This window comes from Lissotriton vulgaris, chromosome 4_1, assembly GCF_964263255.1.
Source record: "Lissotriton vulgaris chromosome 4_1, aLisVul1.2, whole genome shotgun sequence".
Taxonomy (NCBI): Eukaryota; Metazoa; Chordata; class Amphibia; order Caudata; family Salamandridae; genus Lissotriton; species Lissotriton vulgaris.
This window is the reverse complement of record NC_141691.1, coordinates 1,353,282,607-1,353,299,786: the sequence shown is the minus strand read 5'-3', so window position 1 is coordinate 1,353,299,786 and position 17,180 is coordinate 1,353,282,607. Positions and strand designations below refer to the sequence as shown.

General features: G+C 43.4%; 1 protein-coding gene across 5 annotated transcripts in view; it reads right to left on the bottom strand.

The window, feature by feature from the left end:
• Nucleotides 1-17,180, bottom strand: part of SPIRE1 (spire type actin nucleation factor 1) — a 543,573-nt gene that overhangs the window by 121,636 nt on the left and 404,757 nt on the right. For all 5 annotated transcript variants that reach the window (XM_086965582.1, XM_086965585.1, XM_086965586.1 and 2 more), the window contains exon 6: nt 15,595-15,759. In XM_086965582.1, the coding sequence (XP_086821708.1) occupies nt 15,595-15,759 (165 nt within the window). The remainder of the gene's footprint in view (nt 1-15,594; nt 15,760-17,180) is intronic.

Here is a 17,180-nt window from a genome sequence, read left to right as displayed (position 1 = left end):
ACCTCCAATCAGTAAAAGAACAAATGATCATGAAGAGAAAGAACATAAGTATAATACAATAGTTTAGGAGATCATTTCCAGTCGACATAGTTATGACTATATTGGAAATCTTGAATAACTTGTGCACTGAATACTTGAAGATTTGCCAACTCAGTGTCATAGTTGAGTGCAATCAAACAATGTTCCCTTGCCAGGTTCTTCATGTTTTCAACTAGTTCTCTGGACTTATTCCATGCCATGCTCCCCTAAGTTACACACAGACAGGAAAATAAAGCTAAAATAAATCATGATCAAAGCACCATGTTTTTTAGTCAGACAGACCTGCACAGCAGTTTCATGAATGCCAACAAGGAACTAGAATTAGAGACATGGGGAAGCAAATGATGTAACTTGGCAAATGCTAATGTTTGAGGAAGGCACAAATAAAGGGAACTGTCGCTGCCAAATCAAGCCTCCGGCGACAGGTAAACAGCGAAGCAGCAGTGGATAGAGAAATTAATATCTGTTGATGCAAACAAAAACAGGCTGCAGCACACCAAATTGCTTCCATATAGTTTTGTTGTGTAGCTGTTTTCTGAAAGCAGTCAGGTCAAACATAGTAAACCCACGTGTATACAGTGTAACTTAATAATGTAAAAAGGGCTATTAACAATTTGAAGCATTATACTTTAATATACTGTTGTTTGTAGCGACTGCCGACTCTCGGGTTGCGTGTATTCCCGTTTCGAGGCAACACATCCTAGAAGGAATGGTTTGACCTATCCTACTAGAACAAGAAAATGGTTGGTTTGCATAATATTGTAGAGACACAGCAAAGCAATGATAGACTGAAAGTGGCATTAAGTAATAACCAGTGGCTGAGATTAATTAGTATTGCACCCATCATTTTGTTTTTGTCCCATCGCCACCTAATCCTATATCTTCTGGTCCTTGAGGCTGTATGGCTCCTTGTGATAACGTTTACCAGTGTCTTCATTACCACATTTCCAGGTCTTGTTCCCCCTTTCTTCCTGCCCCCCTATTCTAATATCCAGAGTCTGCTTACCGAGGCCCTATGGTCCCCCATGTCAGTATAGCCTCCATCCATGTATCCGTGTATGTGTCCCCTTTACGTATGTGCGATCCTACCTCGGTGATTGTGCATTTTCTGCTCCCCATCAGTTTATTCCCTGTCCACCTGTCAGTGTATTCTTTGTTCCTGTGTCAATGTATTCCCTGCGCTGGTGCCTTTGTACCTACCCACAATGTGTGTGTTTCACTCTCTCTGTGCTGGTGCCTTCCCTGTCCCACTTTCCGTGCATTTCCTGTCCAACTCCTCTGTCCTAATAGCCATAATCCATTCCATGATTACAGGTCCGCTTCTCTCAGGTGTGTAAATACCTATGTTGACATAGCTATGCCTCTCTGTTTCAATTACTGTGTTGTTGAATCTATCTTATGGGTAGTAGTGTCTCTGTGTGGGACTCCTTTACATATAGGCCAATGCAGCCTACTCGGTCGAAGTGTCGTGAACGAATGAGTGTATCCTTGTCCAGCCTATTCGTCTATCACTCCAAACAGGTGGCGCCTTCAGTCTCAGTGTGTTGCACATATATATTTTCCATGTCCTGGTTTCAATAGCTTCACTATGCAAGGTGCAGAGGTGTTCTCTGTCTCCCTGCCCTTTCCCAGAGTACACATCTTCCTGCAACAGTGTTACTGTCTCCATTTGCTAACATCGTTTATTAGGTCTCGCCTGTCGATGCGCATGCGCATCGAGCTTGCGAGACTATGGGGGCTTATCCACTCTTGAACCAACTTGCAAGGAATCGTGGCGATTCCTTGCAGTGCACGAGAAATGTAAGCTCAATGCGCATGCGCATTGAGCTTAAAAGCGCGTGCACATGCCCCCAGCCGCCTGCCTTGCCTACTCTCTGTGTCACAGCCTCCCCCAGCTCCGCCCCCTCACTTCTTGATTGCACGGCCGCTAGGCCGTGCCTCCCCTACTCTCCTCCCCCCTCCTCCTCCTACTCTCCTCCCCTGCCTGCCGTGTCGCACCTCTCCCCGCTACGCCCCCTCCCCTGCCCGCCGTGTCGCATTTCTCCTCCCCCCTCCCCTTATCTTCCTTCCCTCCGTCTTGTGTTCATTGTCATGGGCCAATAGTCCTCCTAATACAGTTGCCGGAACAGGAAACCGGAAATTATTGTTGAAGCAATACGCAGGAAATCACAACCAGAAACCCAGAGGTACGAAGTGAGAAGAGTATTTTACTTTACTTCTTTTCTTTCCACAGTAACACAGTATCTTGGAATTTTAATACGTTCTGGACATGCCCTGATTCTGCCGTATGTCTGCCTTGTCCGTGTACTAGTGAACACATATTCAAACGATGTTTGAGCAATCTGGATATTTAAGCAATCTGCCGTGTTTGCCTGTTTGTCACAGCTCGGATGATACGCTGAATGACATGGCAGATAGCGTAAAACAAGCTTACACAGTTTTCCTAATGTTGATTGTGCTAATATAGTAACAGGTATGGATTTGTCTCTGTTCAATTAAGTGTTTTCAAGGGACTCTCTGTAGCCTTTACTCCTGCAGAGTAAAGACACGTCACGACCTCCTCGCCACATTGTTAGTATTCCCATATGCGAGGCATGCATTCTAGTAAGCATAATAGCGTTTCTTCTTTGTTTACCTTTGTTATGTAGGATCTGTTCTTTTCTCGTGCCAGTTCTCACAGTACGGGAGGTGGGGCTGCAACAATGGACAGCCCTCTAATTATTCTCAAAACCTGATAAACGCCTACTACAATGTGCTTTGCACTGGGTGCCTTGTACTTTTGACTGCACTTTCTCTACTGCAGTTGTGTTCTTTGAGTGTTTGTGAGCCGCCCAGCACCGCTGCTCCTCTCTGGTGAGGCCCCTTGCACATGGCTGCACCCAGATGCCGCATGGGGGTTGTATTGCTCGCCCCTCGCCTTCTCAGGCCTCTTTATAATTAATGAAAGCTGCAAGCGAGACTTGAAATGATTCAATTATCTCGACCCAGACGGGTGATTTGAGGACGAAGGCCGCTTTCTGGTTGCTTTGCAATAATATCGTTTTACCCGAAGGCTCCTCCTTTTAAAATAAGCACGTGCTGAATTGTGTTACTTGCTCCAAAATGCTTTTGTTAGCCCAAAGTCGTCTTGGTAAGGGAAAAGGATGCCCTCGCCTCTTTCTATTCCGTTAACTTCTCTGCTATATCTAGGGCCTTCGAAACTGTTTTTTGTAACCCGCTACAAAAAACAGCTTGTGCTGCCAGTTCAAATAAAGTCTTCACCAGCCCCGAGAAGCTAACAAATTACTCCTCTCTGGAATAGTAGGGGTGGACAATTACAAGTCTAGAAGCGAAGTGAAAGGAGTAAACTAACTTTCAGCAGCACTGGTTCTCTTAGTTGAGGTGGCATCTGCATCGTTTTGTTCTGCGGGTGCAAGTTTAGGGCTCAAATATTAATGTGAATCTTGTTCATTTATATAGTTGGTTTAATAACCACATATTGGTGCATGTGCAATAGTGAGTGCCTTAAAACCGATTCTGAACTCTACTGATAACCAACCGATGAAGACTGTGAAGGGCTATTGACACACACTATTTTTGCCCCATTATCAAGAGCTCCTGCGGGTTAAATGTACTCACCCTCACACCTCCTCACCCTCACACACACTCACCCTTACACACCCTTACCCCCTCACCCTCACACACCCTCAGTCACCCTCACACTCACTCACCATCACACACCCTCACATCCTCTCACCCTCACCCACCCTCACACCCTCACCCACCCTCACACCCTCACCCACCCTCACACCCTCACTCATCCTCACCCCCTCATCCTCACACACCCTCACTCACCCTCACACCCTCACCCCCCCTCACAACCCTATCACCCTCACTCAGCCTCACACACTCACCCTCACACACCCTCATACCCCCTCACTCACCCTCACCTTCACACACTCACACACCCACTCATCCTCACCCTCACACCTCCTCACCCTCACACCCCTCACCCCACTCAGTGCTACAACACATATTGTGTTGCAATAGGTGTCACATTTGCGAAAGATAAAACTATTGGCATTGTAAATAACAAAGCTATTAATTTGGCTATTTTCAAAACAAGCACATAAATAAAAAATGTGTCCTTTACAATACCAATAGCTCAAACTTTCCTATTGCGAGAACTATTGCATTGCTGTGCTTCTCTCCCCTGCTGCACTCTCCTGCTCTATAAAGATGTGGCCTAACGACCAGAGCTGCCATCTAAGTCACGTAAATACAAAACATGTTGCATTCCAAATGATATAGGCGTCACATTCGCGAAAGTTATAACTATTGGCATTGTAAATGACAAAGCTATCAATTTAGCTATTTTAAAAACCAACAAATAAATAAAATATTTTTCATTTACAAGACCAATAGCTCCAACTTTTCTAATGCGAGACCTATTGCATTTCCAATGCTTGTTGAACCCTGTCTCTGTGCTCGTATTCTCGGTCATAGAAAAGACACATAGGTTTGCTGTAAGTTTTCTGCAGTATTGATTGAAAGTATTTGTGGGGTTGCTACAGAGAGTATCAGTAATATTATTAGTATTTCAGTACTTTTAGAGCGCGCTAATCACCCCGAGGGGTATCCAGGCGCTGCGTGGGGTTGGGCTTTTGGAACACCCAGGTCTTGAGGCCACTCCTGAATTCAGAGTGCTAGCTGTCCGCTTCGCGTCACAGCCAGTATCTGCGGGCGACATTGTCGCCTTCGGGTCCAGTAACTACACTAGGACACCTATCTATCAGGTGAAACATCTCTCGCACCCCCTTCATGCTGGACAGTGACAGCGATGGTTTGGTCAGGTGCCTAAACAGGTCTAGAAAAATGAACTGACAGAGGATTATTGGTGTTCACAGAACTATTTCAAGCAGCGTGGCCCATCTAAATAGCACTGATGCACGGATACCCAAAGCTAAAAACGAATACCATTTTGTTACTTCATACTTCGCCTCATCTTCTCCTGTGGGATCCATTTGTCAAACTAGCGTTGGCAATGCCAATAGTTCCTTCTTGTAAATGAAAGTTTCTCTTCAGTAAAAAGTGAGATTAGACACTCTGACTCATTAGCACATAGAAAAAAAGAAAATGCTACAGCATGAATGTAGCAAACGTGATTGCAATTATAAGTGAAAACTTAAACAGAGCAGTGAGAGTCTATTGGGTTTAGAAATAGTGGCTATGCAGGATGCAGTGCACTGCAGATTAAATGAGCAGTAAACGAGTAGCCCAGAAGTATGACTAAGGAGCTGCTAGGAGCTCTAAAAAAGGTAAGGAAAGAAAAAAAGGGGGCCCTATACAAGGGGAAAACATAAAAAAATGCACAAGCCCTAGCACTGAATCATATTTAATTTGAGGCACACGTGCACACCTAATCAGGGAAAATGGCATCACACTGAGGACAATAGAGCCTATCAGTGGCGGCTCCTCCATAGGGGTGTGGGGGCGTCCCCCACTGTGCTTTCTCAGTGCGAGAAGCAGAAACATAAAATGGGGGGAGTGGCTTGCCCACTGTTGTGGGTCCTGTGCACACACTCCCCTTTTCTCTTTGTAGGCTGCATGCAGCCTACATAGAGAAAATGGCCTCCGATTAGGCTCCCTGCTGGGGCGCTCTCCACTGCGCCTCACCAACAACGCTGCCATTGCAGCATTGTGATTGGCTTAGGGTAGGGCAGGGGAGGGAGGGAGTCTGCCTGCTGGTTGCTTCCTGTTACTGCAGGAACACGTGGGACCCGGCTGCACCATTACATCCGCCAGAAGCGGAGGTAGCGCGGTACCCGGCGGTAAGGTAAGTAATGTGTTATTTATTATTTTTTCATTTTTAATTTCACACCCGCAAACACCCGCGCACATGCCGGCCAAGGCTGGAAAAAGCTAGCTACAGCAGCATGCTACGGTGGTAGTGTTAAGGGAGATCTCGCACAGCAGAGCTCGGAGGTTGGTTATCATAGCAATGGCTAATGTAGCAGGACTGGTGAGTCAGCAGCTGTGACAGGATTGTGCATACGATGGTATGGGAGGGAGTACGGCTGAGCTATCTAGCTAGGGCTGCAGCTCCCGGAGGCATGGCTGTGAGAAGGTGTGAGGAGGGGCGGGGTTCTTGAATCGGGCTGGGGACCATGGGCAGGGCTTTTGGGGTCGAGCTCTGGCATCGTGAATATGGTGGTCTGAAAATGCATTGGGCTAAGTTGGAAAGGGTCGGGAGACAGACTAGGAAGGTTGAAGCAAGGTTGGCAGTGGAACTTATCTTTATGCCTCCATCAGCTCGGCTGAAGAGTCGGGGTAGCAAGAGACTTTCTTGTACTGTACGTTTGAGTGCTTCTGTTGCCAGCCCTCCGCAGATCCAAAACCTATGTGTGGATGACGTAGTTATGTTTTTTATTTTGGTTACGTCTATGACGTCGCCTACCACCGTGGGGTCACATCAAAGCGCTTACTTACTGCATCTTTCATGTCGCTAAGGCATTATGAGCCCTCGTCTGCAGGGTCCTACTTCCGACCAGAGGCCAGGGAAGCATAGCCTTCTACTACAGGTTGGAGGATGGAGCCCACCTATAACAGGGGGTCTGGCACCTGCATCCATTACAGCGGAGACTAGATCGTAATTTAGCGGAGATGTAGGGTGTAGTTTATCCTGTCCCACAAGAGTCGAGAGGTCAGATTACCCCACCATGTTAGGGCTATATTCTTGCATAGCGATATAAGGGTGTAGCTGCCCTGAACATGGGGATTACAGACTGTGCTTGAGTTCCATGACCCCGTGTACGCATGCACTGAGGACGTAGGAGTAGTGACTGATGGCGAATTGCAGAAGCGAGGTGCCTCTGACTCCATGCACTAGTTTCCAGCTTGGACGGTCCGACTGCCCTCTGCTACAGTTGTTTCCTACACGGAGGCGGTGAGGAGACGGCAGCCCCCATTCCCCCCATGCAACAGCTCAGCTTCTGCCCAGAGGGCCGCCACTCCTGCTTGTGGTAGAGGGTTGATGCTGTTTTAGTAAAGACACGTTTCCCTTTGGTATGCCAATCCTCAGAGAGTCAGATTTCTGCATATTAATGTTCAACTTTGCCACTGAAATCCTGAAATTCTCAGATAATTGGTCACTATAAATGAATGGGACTGCTTCTTTCGAAGTTTGGTGGTCCCACATGAGAAAATTCAGAAATGACCCCAAGACTCTGGGCGAAAACTTCCAGCTGACAGTCATTTGTTTTTTTGTTTTACAAAAACAAACAGACGATGAGAGTTTGTTTTCGTAACGCAAAACCATTACTGTGCGGGTAAACTGAACAAGGCGCTGCACAGAAAGCTTCAGCGCCTTCAAAGGAGCTGCAGTGGTGGTGACTCTTCTGAAGGCACAGACGTCCATCTGGCAGGTGAAGATCTCCAAATATGACGGCCTGCACTCTGCCAGGGCAGCTGCGTGCATCCCTCTGCTGCCCTGGCGGAGTGGAACCCAGCCCACCAAACTCTAAATAACCCCCTATGTTCTTTATATCTTAACTGTATTGTTGTTTGGAGAGTTATGGCCACCTGCACTTCACTGAGAACGCCTTGCAGCAGGAGCCGGCTATGAAAGATGAGTGAGTCATTGCTCGTAGATACCACACTATTGGTGGAGGAGCACAGCCATAGCTCACGAGGCAGAAAGAGGACTCATATGCCAGATCACAGAATTCTGAATTCCAACAAGCAAGCAGTGGTGAGCACAGTAAGGTGCTTGAGGGCAGTGTGAAGCTGGCACTGGTGTGAAGAGACGAGCTGGCTCTCATGGGCAGCATGTGAAGGTTGTATTGGTGGATAGTGTGAGGTGCCAGAAACTGTGGACCCTGTAAAAGTTAGCAGATGTAGCTCTCTCTTCCACACTCTATCTTGATGTCTGTTACCATACTTTTTTTCTGCCACACTCTCAACATCTCTGTGTGGTCCTATGTATAATAACCTCCCCAAAAAAATCCAAGACCCAGCAATTTCTTAAATGATAAATAAGTCAATTGTATTGGTTTATTAACCTTCCTGAAGTTTGCTTGAAAATGCATAATTTCTTGGGCGGAGAACCCACCGCCGAACCCCCTGTAAGTTGTTCGGGCTCGCTCGCTACGATCACTCGCCGTAGTGCAGTATGACAATAATTGTAAGCCTCACCACTTTCAAATGTCATCAACCTCCACTGGAGCCAAAGGCTGAAGTGTGCTGACCGACTGTACCATGACATATTCAGTCTTGAGCGGAAACAGAATGTGAACGACACTCAAACACAATGATGGCTGAAGAATGCTAACTCAAAGTCCTTGCATGAAGGTGTATGTATGAATGTATTTTTATGAACTTTTTCGATTATAAGAGCCAAGCAGGCAGCTAAAGCTGCCAGTCCAGATCCAAACAGTACTTTAATACACACTCTATTAAATGGTATGCAAAAAATTCAAAACAAATAAGGTAGGTGAAACAGTATGAAATACCGCCAAAAAGGCCTAACAAGGTTTCTAAAATGCAAATCTTCTACCCTGAGGGCGTTAAAAAGGGCAGGGTTTACAAACACCAAAACCGTTGCCAACTACGTTACTTTTGTCTGATTAAATGTATATAAGGTCCTGTCTACAGGTTTTAACACAGCGTAATAGCACTTCATCAGTAAACACCTGTTATCCTTTATTTGTTTTTCACTGTAAATAAGGCAGGTTTGCAGCCTTTGTCATAGATTTTGAAATAAACAGAACAGACATTAGCCATTTGACGTACATTTTTTCCAATTATCCAATCAGTTCTGTATCCTTTAACGCCGGGTTGCTGCCATAACCAACGCAGGCACACTGTATTGAGCATTAGTTATACCACACGTCAACCACCAAGCATGTAGGAATAAAATTAAAACTATGTACAACATTTTTCTTGCCTCCCATGGTAGTCCGTGGGATTACATGTAACAAAATATTTTTCACAATAAATAAGCCAGGCCTTCAGCCTTTGCCATAACTTTGCATAATAAACAGATCAGACCCATCGCATATGCTTAAATGTTTTCCAATTAATTAATGAGGCATGTAGCCTTTATCACTGACATGCCACTGTAAAACTCAGGCGTCTGTGTTGAGCACAAGCTTTTCCTCAAAGGACCCATTGATGTGCAGTCATAAAATTACAAATATGTACCAAATTACAGCTAGCAAAACAATATACAAGCCTGCCTAAAAACGATCAAGAACAAATCTACCCCAGGATTTGTCACACGAAGTAACAAACACCACGGCCCGGCCTACTACAGGAATCTCAGATTCCATGCAACAAAATACATTTCTACAGCTTTTAACTCCGTGCAATAACAATCCAGGCTTAAAGGCATTAGCCTTATGTTTTTCATAATAATTCAAGCCTATGGTCTCTGTAAATGTTTATAACAAACAGTTAACATCTATGACATCTGACAGCATTTTCCAAATGAACCAATCAGGCCCACGTACTTTATAACTGCCTTGTCACTGTAACTAACTCAGGAACTCTATTGAGCATAACATTTCCCAAAAGGCAGCCAACAGGCATACAGTCATACACTTATAAATATGTAAAAAATAACATTTGGCAAAAATATACACAACCACTACGAGGCGGAACCAACAAGAAAAATCACAGCGCAATTCATTTACACCCAGTGTTGGTCAGCGAGGGTAACCAACACCAAAATCGTTGCCTACTATGGTAAAAAAGTGAGATTCCATGTCACTAAATACCTTGTTATAGGCCTTAATACATAAGATATCAAAAGTATTGCAGCTGAAAAATGGCATCACTGGCTTGTCACCAAAACCAAATCAGGACTATTCTACTGAGCACAGGCGTTCCCACAAGGCAATGAGTGAAACACAAGAACTCTTTATCAGCAGAAGCACATAACGTCTGCACAATAAAATTATGAAATTGAGAGAATCCAAATGTAGGTGCAGCCATAGCCCTCTCCCGTAGGCAGGGTCAGACTGGGACCAAAAAAAAAAGGACCAGGCACCAAAATAAAAGTGGCCCCTCCATAAGTGAACCAGATAGCAAGAGAAGTGTCCCACAATTGCAAATTAGGTCAGTTTTGAACTTGGTAAAACACACTGTATAATTTGCAAGGTGTGGGAGACCTGCTTTTGGGCATACTGCAGGCATTGCTTGTGGTAATGTTAGGGAAATCAACTGTAAAAACTGTCCCACCGGGAGAAAAAAACAGGCCAATAAACTGCTAAAAGACTGGCCGACACACTGATCTTTCACACCAGCCCATCAGGCACTGCCTGATTGCCCTTTAGGCTAGTCCGACACTGCCTGTAGATTACATAAGGTCTAATGACATCTCTGTTGTCAAGCCTGACCTAAAAAGGGTTTGGTATTTCTTCTCACGACAAGATTTGGCACATAATTCTTGCTGGAATTAGTTACGGGTTTGAAGTATGAAATAAAAGACAAACTGGTCTCTGATCTTCTGCCAGCCCCCTCACCAACCTCCCATAAAGCAGACTTGAAAGCTCAAGTTATGGGATACAAGGGAAAAGAGAAAATGCCAGATCGCTCACAGGATCCACCCTACAATGTTCTCTTGTTTACTCAAGTTGTATAAATTTGGAGGTTTTTACAAAATTTGCAAAAGGTGATGAGCCTGGTTTCAGGTTTCCCCCCTGAAACCAGGCTCATCACCTCTACCATACTTTTCAAGAAAGAAGTAAAAGCGATCCTCATGGCTAAATACACTTGAACCACTACTGGGGAAAAACTACAAAGACTCGATACTCATCTGTACTACTTGTTCGAACCCTTTGTATTTTTATTTTGACTTTGAAATTGACTTACTTGATTGTTTTATGATATCACTTCAATGTACTTTTAACATGATTGATGTATCTGCGTATACATGCTCCCCTCCTCTGTAAAGCGCTCTGATATCTGCGAAGATCTTGTTCGCGCTATATAAAACTTTCTAAATAAATAAATAAATAAGGAAGACAGCAGTCATGTAGGCCCAGGGAACACCGAGCCAAACTACAAGAACCTCTGCTTGGTACAATGCCCTTGCATATCTGTGAGATGCTGGAATCTCAGAGGGCCCCTCACTCTGCAGTAGGCCACTGAGATACTTCAGCGGATGAAGCCATTAACCAGGACGTGTACTCCAGGTCCTATTCCTGCTGAGCCTCAGCAGTAAACAATAGAGTGCCAACCAAAGAACAAGGGGGCAAACTCTATGCTAATTACTGCAAATCCTGCCTTGCCACCTATATTTTTCAGAGTGGTGTAAGAATTCCTAGATGGAGACATGCTAGCAGAACCCATCTTCCGCTACTTCCAGTTAGCTGGCCTCATATGTGGCATGTTTCTCAAGAGACTTTGCTTTGAAACCTATTCACCGCCTGGACAGATTAGTGTTCAATTTAGTAGTAATGGCTATCAGCCTGAGCCTCCCTTCGTGATGCACAGGCACTGTACACGACCAGTAAATAACCTGTTCTGTTTACCTATCATTTAAGGAAGTAAATTCAAAGCTAATCTCTGATCCATATTAAGAAGACAAATTAAATTAATCTGTCCTGACATTTGAAAAGATTTTTAAGCTATAGGGGATGAATAGTCGCCATCAGGTTAATGTCCCATATTTGACCGTTCATGAATCCACTTCCCTAGGATCTCATTAATGCTCAGATAATGATTTTTTTTAAATAAAAAAATACATTTACGAGAGCTTTTCCCAGATAAATTCAGCACCTCAATCTCCCCAACGACTGCTAATGTAGAAAAAAAAGTTGTGGCCAATGTTCTATTCACTTATACATATCCCATACGTAACGTCACTGTTTCATGCGCACTTAAGCTGCATCCACCTAATATAAATTTATAACCTTCTGACTGAGGAAACCAGGTAGTTCTTGACAAGCACATGATTCGACAGCTACATAGTTAAGTCAACGGCATCAACGCGTTAGAGGAAACATATCAGGTGAATAGCCTGAAAAATAAGCTGGAAGTAAAACTGAATTATTCAAATGTTATTTTGTGGTGTTTTCAGGAGGACTGGGAAAGACGAGGGTGCAGACATTTTGTCAGACACGGGGCAGGAAGAGCGGCCCTTGGCAGGGACAAGTCCAGGTAGGGACAGTCCTGATCCAGCTTAAAAGCTGTTTATTCTTTGTACGGCAATTAAATTGAACAGGAAAATGAAAACATTCCGTAAAATGTATGAGCACCTTGCACAAGTTATAGAACCCTCAAAGATCATTGAGGAAACATAGTACAAGCACCGCAAAAGAAGTGCTTCGTTTTTAGAAATAGAAGAAAAACATTTGTGTCTAACTTGCCTAACAGTTGAATTCGTAGATTTAAACCATGTTGAAATAAAAACCGACAAAAATGTATTTTCTGCAATTACCCAATTTATAAGAAATGAGTATATGTCAACTAATTATTGATGCATTATTGAGCTTCAACTGAAATCGTGTGGATTCTTATAATGACTACGAATGTAAAATGCTTAAGAAACTATCTTCTTCTGTTCTCATTGTAATGCGTCACTGACATAGATTTTGCACCAACTTTTCAATTTGCCCAGTTAGAAAGCTGAAATTCTCCACAAATAATCTTTATAACAAGAGACTTAGATTTCCTAAAACGAAAATTGTACATACAAATATAGGTATGGTTTGCATGTATAAACTTTGAAAATATGGTAGGTAGTAGGCCACATTCACTGATGAATGGTTTCATGAAATTATTTAATATACTTGCCTACTATGATGCGTGTATTAATTGAATCACACATGCTTACATCTGATTATGCACATGTTCATATATGTATTTCATGTACTGGCTTGAATGCCCTAACCTTGGCTTTAATCTATAGGCCTCTACTTTGTCAAGAGGATGACGAAGAATCTTACTTCAGTCCACACTCATATTACTTTCTTGTACATTCCCAGGGCATTCTGGAATGATCCGATACATATTGTTACACTCACATTGATACTACCATGTGACTGTGACATGAACTCTTGCTACGAGCACACAGAAAGCTTCAGTAATGAATGATTCTTTGTAGACTAACCTGTGTGTCCAAAACCGGCAATCGATTCCCATGCAGGGGCGTAACACAGGCACCCGTGGTGCGGGGAGACCCCGAAGCTCCAGGGGGCCCCCTCAGCACAGTACTCCGGCCCGGAAGCTCCAGATTGAGCCCAGAGGGGGCCCCTCCACATACATTGCAGGAGGGCCCCCTCAAGTTTAGTTACGCTACTGTTCCCATGAACAGTGTGGGAAAGAATGCAGATATTGCCACTCTTGCATCTTGTAAGCGGATGATGACTTCATGAGTACCTGATGTTAATGGTGTGACAGTCGATGTCCTCTCCAGACCTGTGGAACAATACTGACAAGCCTTTCATGGAGGAAGGCTGGGTCGTCAGTGGTTCGGTTGGTCAGTCGCTGCTGGGGCTGCGGGTGTTGCTATTGAGTAGAGTGTGGTCCAGTACCTTGACAATAATACTGCACCTGCATTGTTGACTGTCCCTTTTTGCCCTTGCTGTCCTGCATACTCATACTGGCAGACTTGCTAGCTTTCTGAATGTTCTCTTGCCTTGCCTCTGACCAGACTCTAGGTTTATTGAGAGGACCTTGGAAACTCTCTCCTGCTCTTGCCGTGGGCAGGAACCCCTTGCGTGGCAGACTTACCTTGGACTCTTTTCTCGAGCCATAACTTTACAAATGGCCTGTGGGATTTCCTCTTGGAGTTCTTTTCCTAGACATTATTCTCTATGGACTTTGGGAACAGCTTCCTTATTCAATATGTAGTTTTATACTACATTTGAATTTGTATTATGAGACTCATGACTGAACCTTGCAAATAATGATTATTGCCTTGATTTTTATTTCTGGCTAATTTAACAAAAATTGAAACCGTACACTTCTGAGTCTGTATAAAGAACATTAGTGAATTTAAAAAGAGACTGTGCATATGTGATCTAAATTCTAATGTATAGAAAAGTTAGCCACTGATTGTTTTCAGAACAGGTCGTATTGCTGTTGTTAGCACAGTAGTCACTGAGCTGTTAGTTTGTATGATTTTGGCCCGACTACATTTCTTTAGGAGGTTTTGACTTTCAGTTGCCATCCTATACCGTTACGTTACAGTATACTTTTGAGAGTGGTATATTTGAACTTGATCACGAATATGTAAGTTGGTTACCAATTACTGATCATCATTGGGTAGCCAACAGTTGTCACCCTTGTTTTCTTCACCCCTCAATGTGATGAGCAAGGTCCATCAGAGGTCCGAATGAAGGAAAATAAATAAGAAATTAAAAAAATTATATTGGGCCCATAAGTCTTCTGCTGCAACAGTCCCAAAGACGGTGGACTGTAACAAAAACCAGGGTGTGGTGTGAACAGGAGGCGACAGGCCAAGGGACAGTGCAATCAATGTCATCATCAATGTGCACAATGATGAAAGGAAATGTAAACAGAGAGGGACAACGTGCCAGAAAGACAAGGAGCTTCTGGGGGGTCACCTCCCATGTGCTTGGGCCCGGTTATGCCAAATAGAGGAGTGTGACTAGGTGCTTCATGCACAAATAACACAAGATCAGAGGCAATTATTAATTTAGGTCACACTTGTAATCTTTTGTTATTCTCTTTTGCACCATGTTGCCAAAATTGTACACTCTGAAATTCATTCTATCTGGAACTAGACAAAACACCTTCACTCCTAAAGCTAGAAAGCTCAACCAGGCCCTGTGATTCATCCATTCCGATCCGCCACCCAAGTAATAGATCCCTTGGAAAGCATTCCCAACTAGACCTGTGCCCATCAGTGGATGGGGAACTTAATGGGGCCATTTGGACTGCAGCAAGGAAGGAAATTACTGCTATGGGCAAATAATATACTTTCAGCAAATTGTACAGCAATTATTTTCTTTCTTGCACCTTTTATCAGTAACAGTACATGTTGTGATATATGGTAAACTGTTCTAACACGCTTCCTGGGTGTGGAAGGTGTGATGTCAACACCCTTCAGGAATGCGGAACTGACACTCCGTTGTTCATTGTAGGTCATTAGGCCTCAGATCACTTTATGTACTGGGAGGTACGGTGAAGTCTAGAGTGTATTAACTCCTCTACAAAGGGTGACGCTTCTATTACAGTCAGACTGAGGGGGAGTCACAGCATTAAGCAAAACAACCATGCAACATAGGCTACAATGAGGGAGAAGGCTTCATTAGATAAACAATTATATAGCAATGTAAATTGGAGGGATTGACACTGCATCATGAATAACTGCGGTGCTTGCAAAGTCATGGGATTGCACTATGAATAAGGATGTCCTCATAGAACCTGACAGCAAAGACTTGCGCTACTCATTACTCCTGTCTGGTGTTATGAAGCACACTTCACACAACATATAATTGAATTTTTCCTTGTATACAGGGTCATGCATTATTATTGTTATTCCTGAGAAAAACTGGCCTAGATGTTGGCCTTTCAATAAAGAGCTAGTTCGGGTGTCCAACTCACCATCACCTTCCTCAAAGTATAGCGTTTCGAGCGAATATCATCCATTAGCATCTCGTAGGGCGTCAGCTGAAACTCTATTGGCAGCATGCTGTACTGACGCTCCTGGACTTTCTTCAGTTTCACGCCATTTCGCAAATCTCGCATCACTTGCACCCAGAAACATGCCTGAGGAAGCAAGGAATTGGTATGAAATCCCAGATCACAACTGCCAACACAACATTTAAATTACAAAACAAATTTTAGTGGTACTTCTCACAAAAAGGAGTACCTCTTAATTGTTACTATATATGTCCGATTCGTAAAGTTCTTTACAGCAACGTTTGATAAGTATCTGTCAAAATTCTCCACAACTTCTTGTGGGCTTCACTATATTTGTTTAGGTGGTGCTTCTTCTGAGTCTAGATGCAGAATTTACATTATGACATGAAGAGTAATGTGAGGGTTAAGTGGAAACTATCTTAACAAGCACTGTACAAAGTTGGTCAAAGCCAGGCAGATCCAGGCCAGGTATTTAAGGCCTCCACATAAAATACACTTATGTACAATTAATCTAAATTGAACTCGTTTACAGTCAGTGGCTATTCTGAAAGTCTGGTATGATCATACTGGGCAACCCTAAACTAACCTCAACTATGCCACATGGGAAGTCTCTGCAACACCACTGATGCTGATGCATTTTAAAAACTAAACATCTCCTTACTATGGAAGTCTGTATTTTAGAAAAATAAGGCTTCGGGTCAATCCCACAAGATAAAAACAGAGGCAGGTCAAATTATAATGCTTCAGGGAATGATGATCAACTGTAAGGAACCACCACACCTTTTTAAGGAAAATGACCTCCCCTCTCGTGCTACTTGCTCAAGTAAATTGTATGTCAGCTACGGCGTTGGTTGGCAGTTGCCTACACGTAAAGCTTACTGTAGGCAAAAGGCAGGGGTACAAGTGTCACTAATTTATGAAGAAAGGGGAGCGTTGCCAGGGACCAGTTGGACAAAATTTACAATCAATATAGGACTGACAAAGTTAAAGTGGGCAGATAAAGAATGGGGTTTGGAGCAGTAAAGAGTGAGTGGAGTAGGGAAGATCAGACATGAGAAACACTCTGAGGTGTCTAACAAAACTGTGAAGAATGAAGGTAATCCAAAAAAGAAGCATAAACAATGTAAAATAAAAAGGAACCCATATTGTAATTTTAAGGGCCGCTCAAAAATGAACCACATTTCGTGCAAAAATATCAAGTGAGTGTTCTAGGTCACACAGTAAATAATAACTTGCTTTCATTTAAAACAGTTTTTTTCATGGACCAATATATAAAAGGTGCTAAGCATAGTCAGACTGGGACCTTTTCTTTGTTTATTGTACACGGAAGCAATTTCCAAGATTTAAGTAGAAAATCTGCATTTTATAAACTGTAAGTTAATTTGCAGTTTCAAAGTTAAAATGAGCAGAATCAGGGTTAACCTTCAAACAATGTACATATACGTTTTTCTAGTTAGCCTCGCAATACCAACTACCTCGAGTGTTCCTAGATAGGACTCCACTCTATACAACTTTCTGAATAGCGCGTTCTGCCAAATTGACCAAGC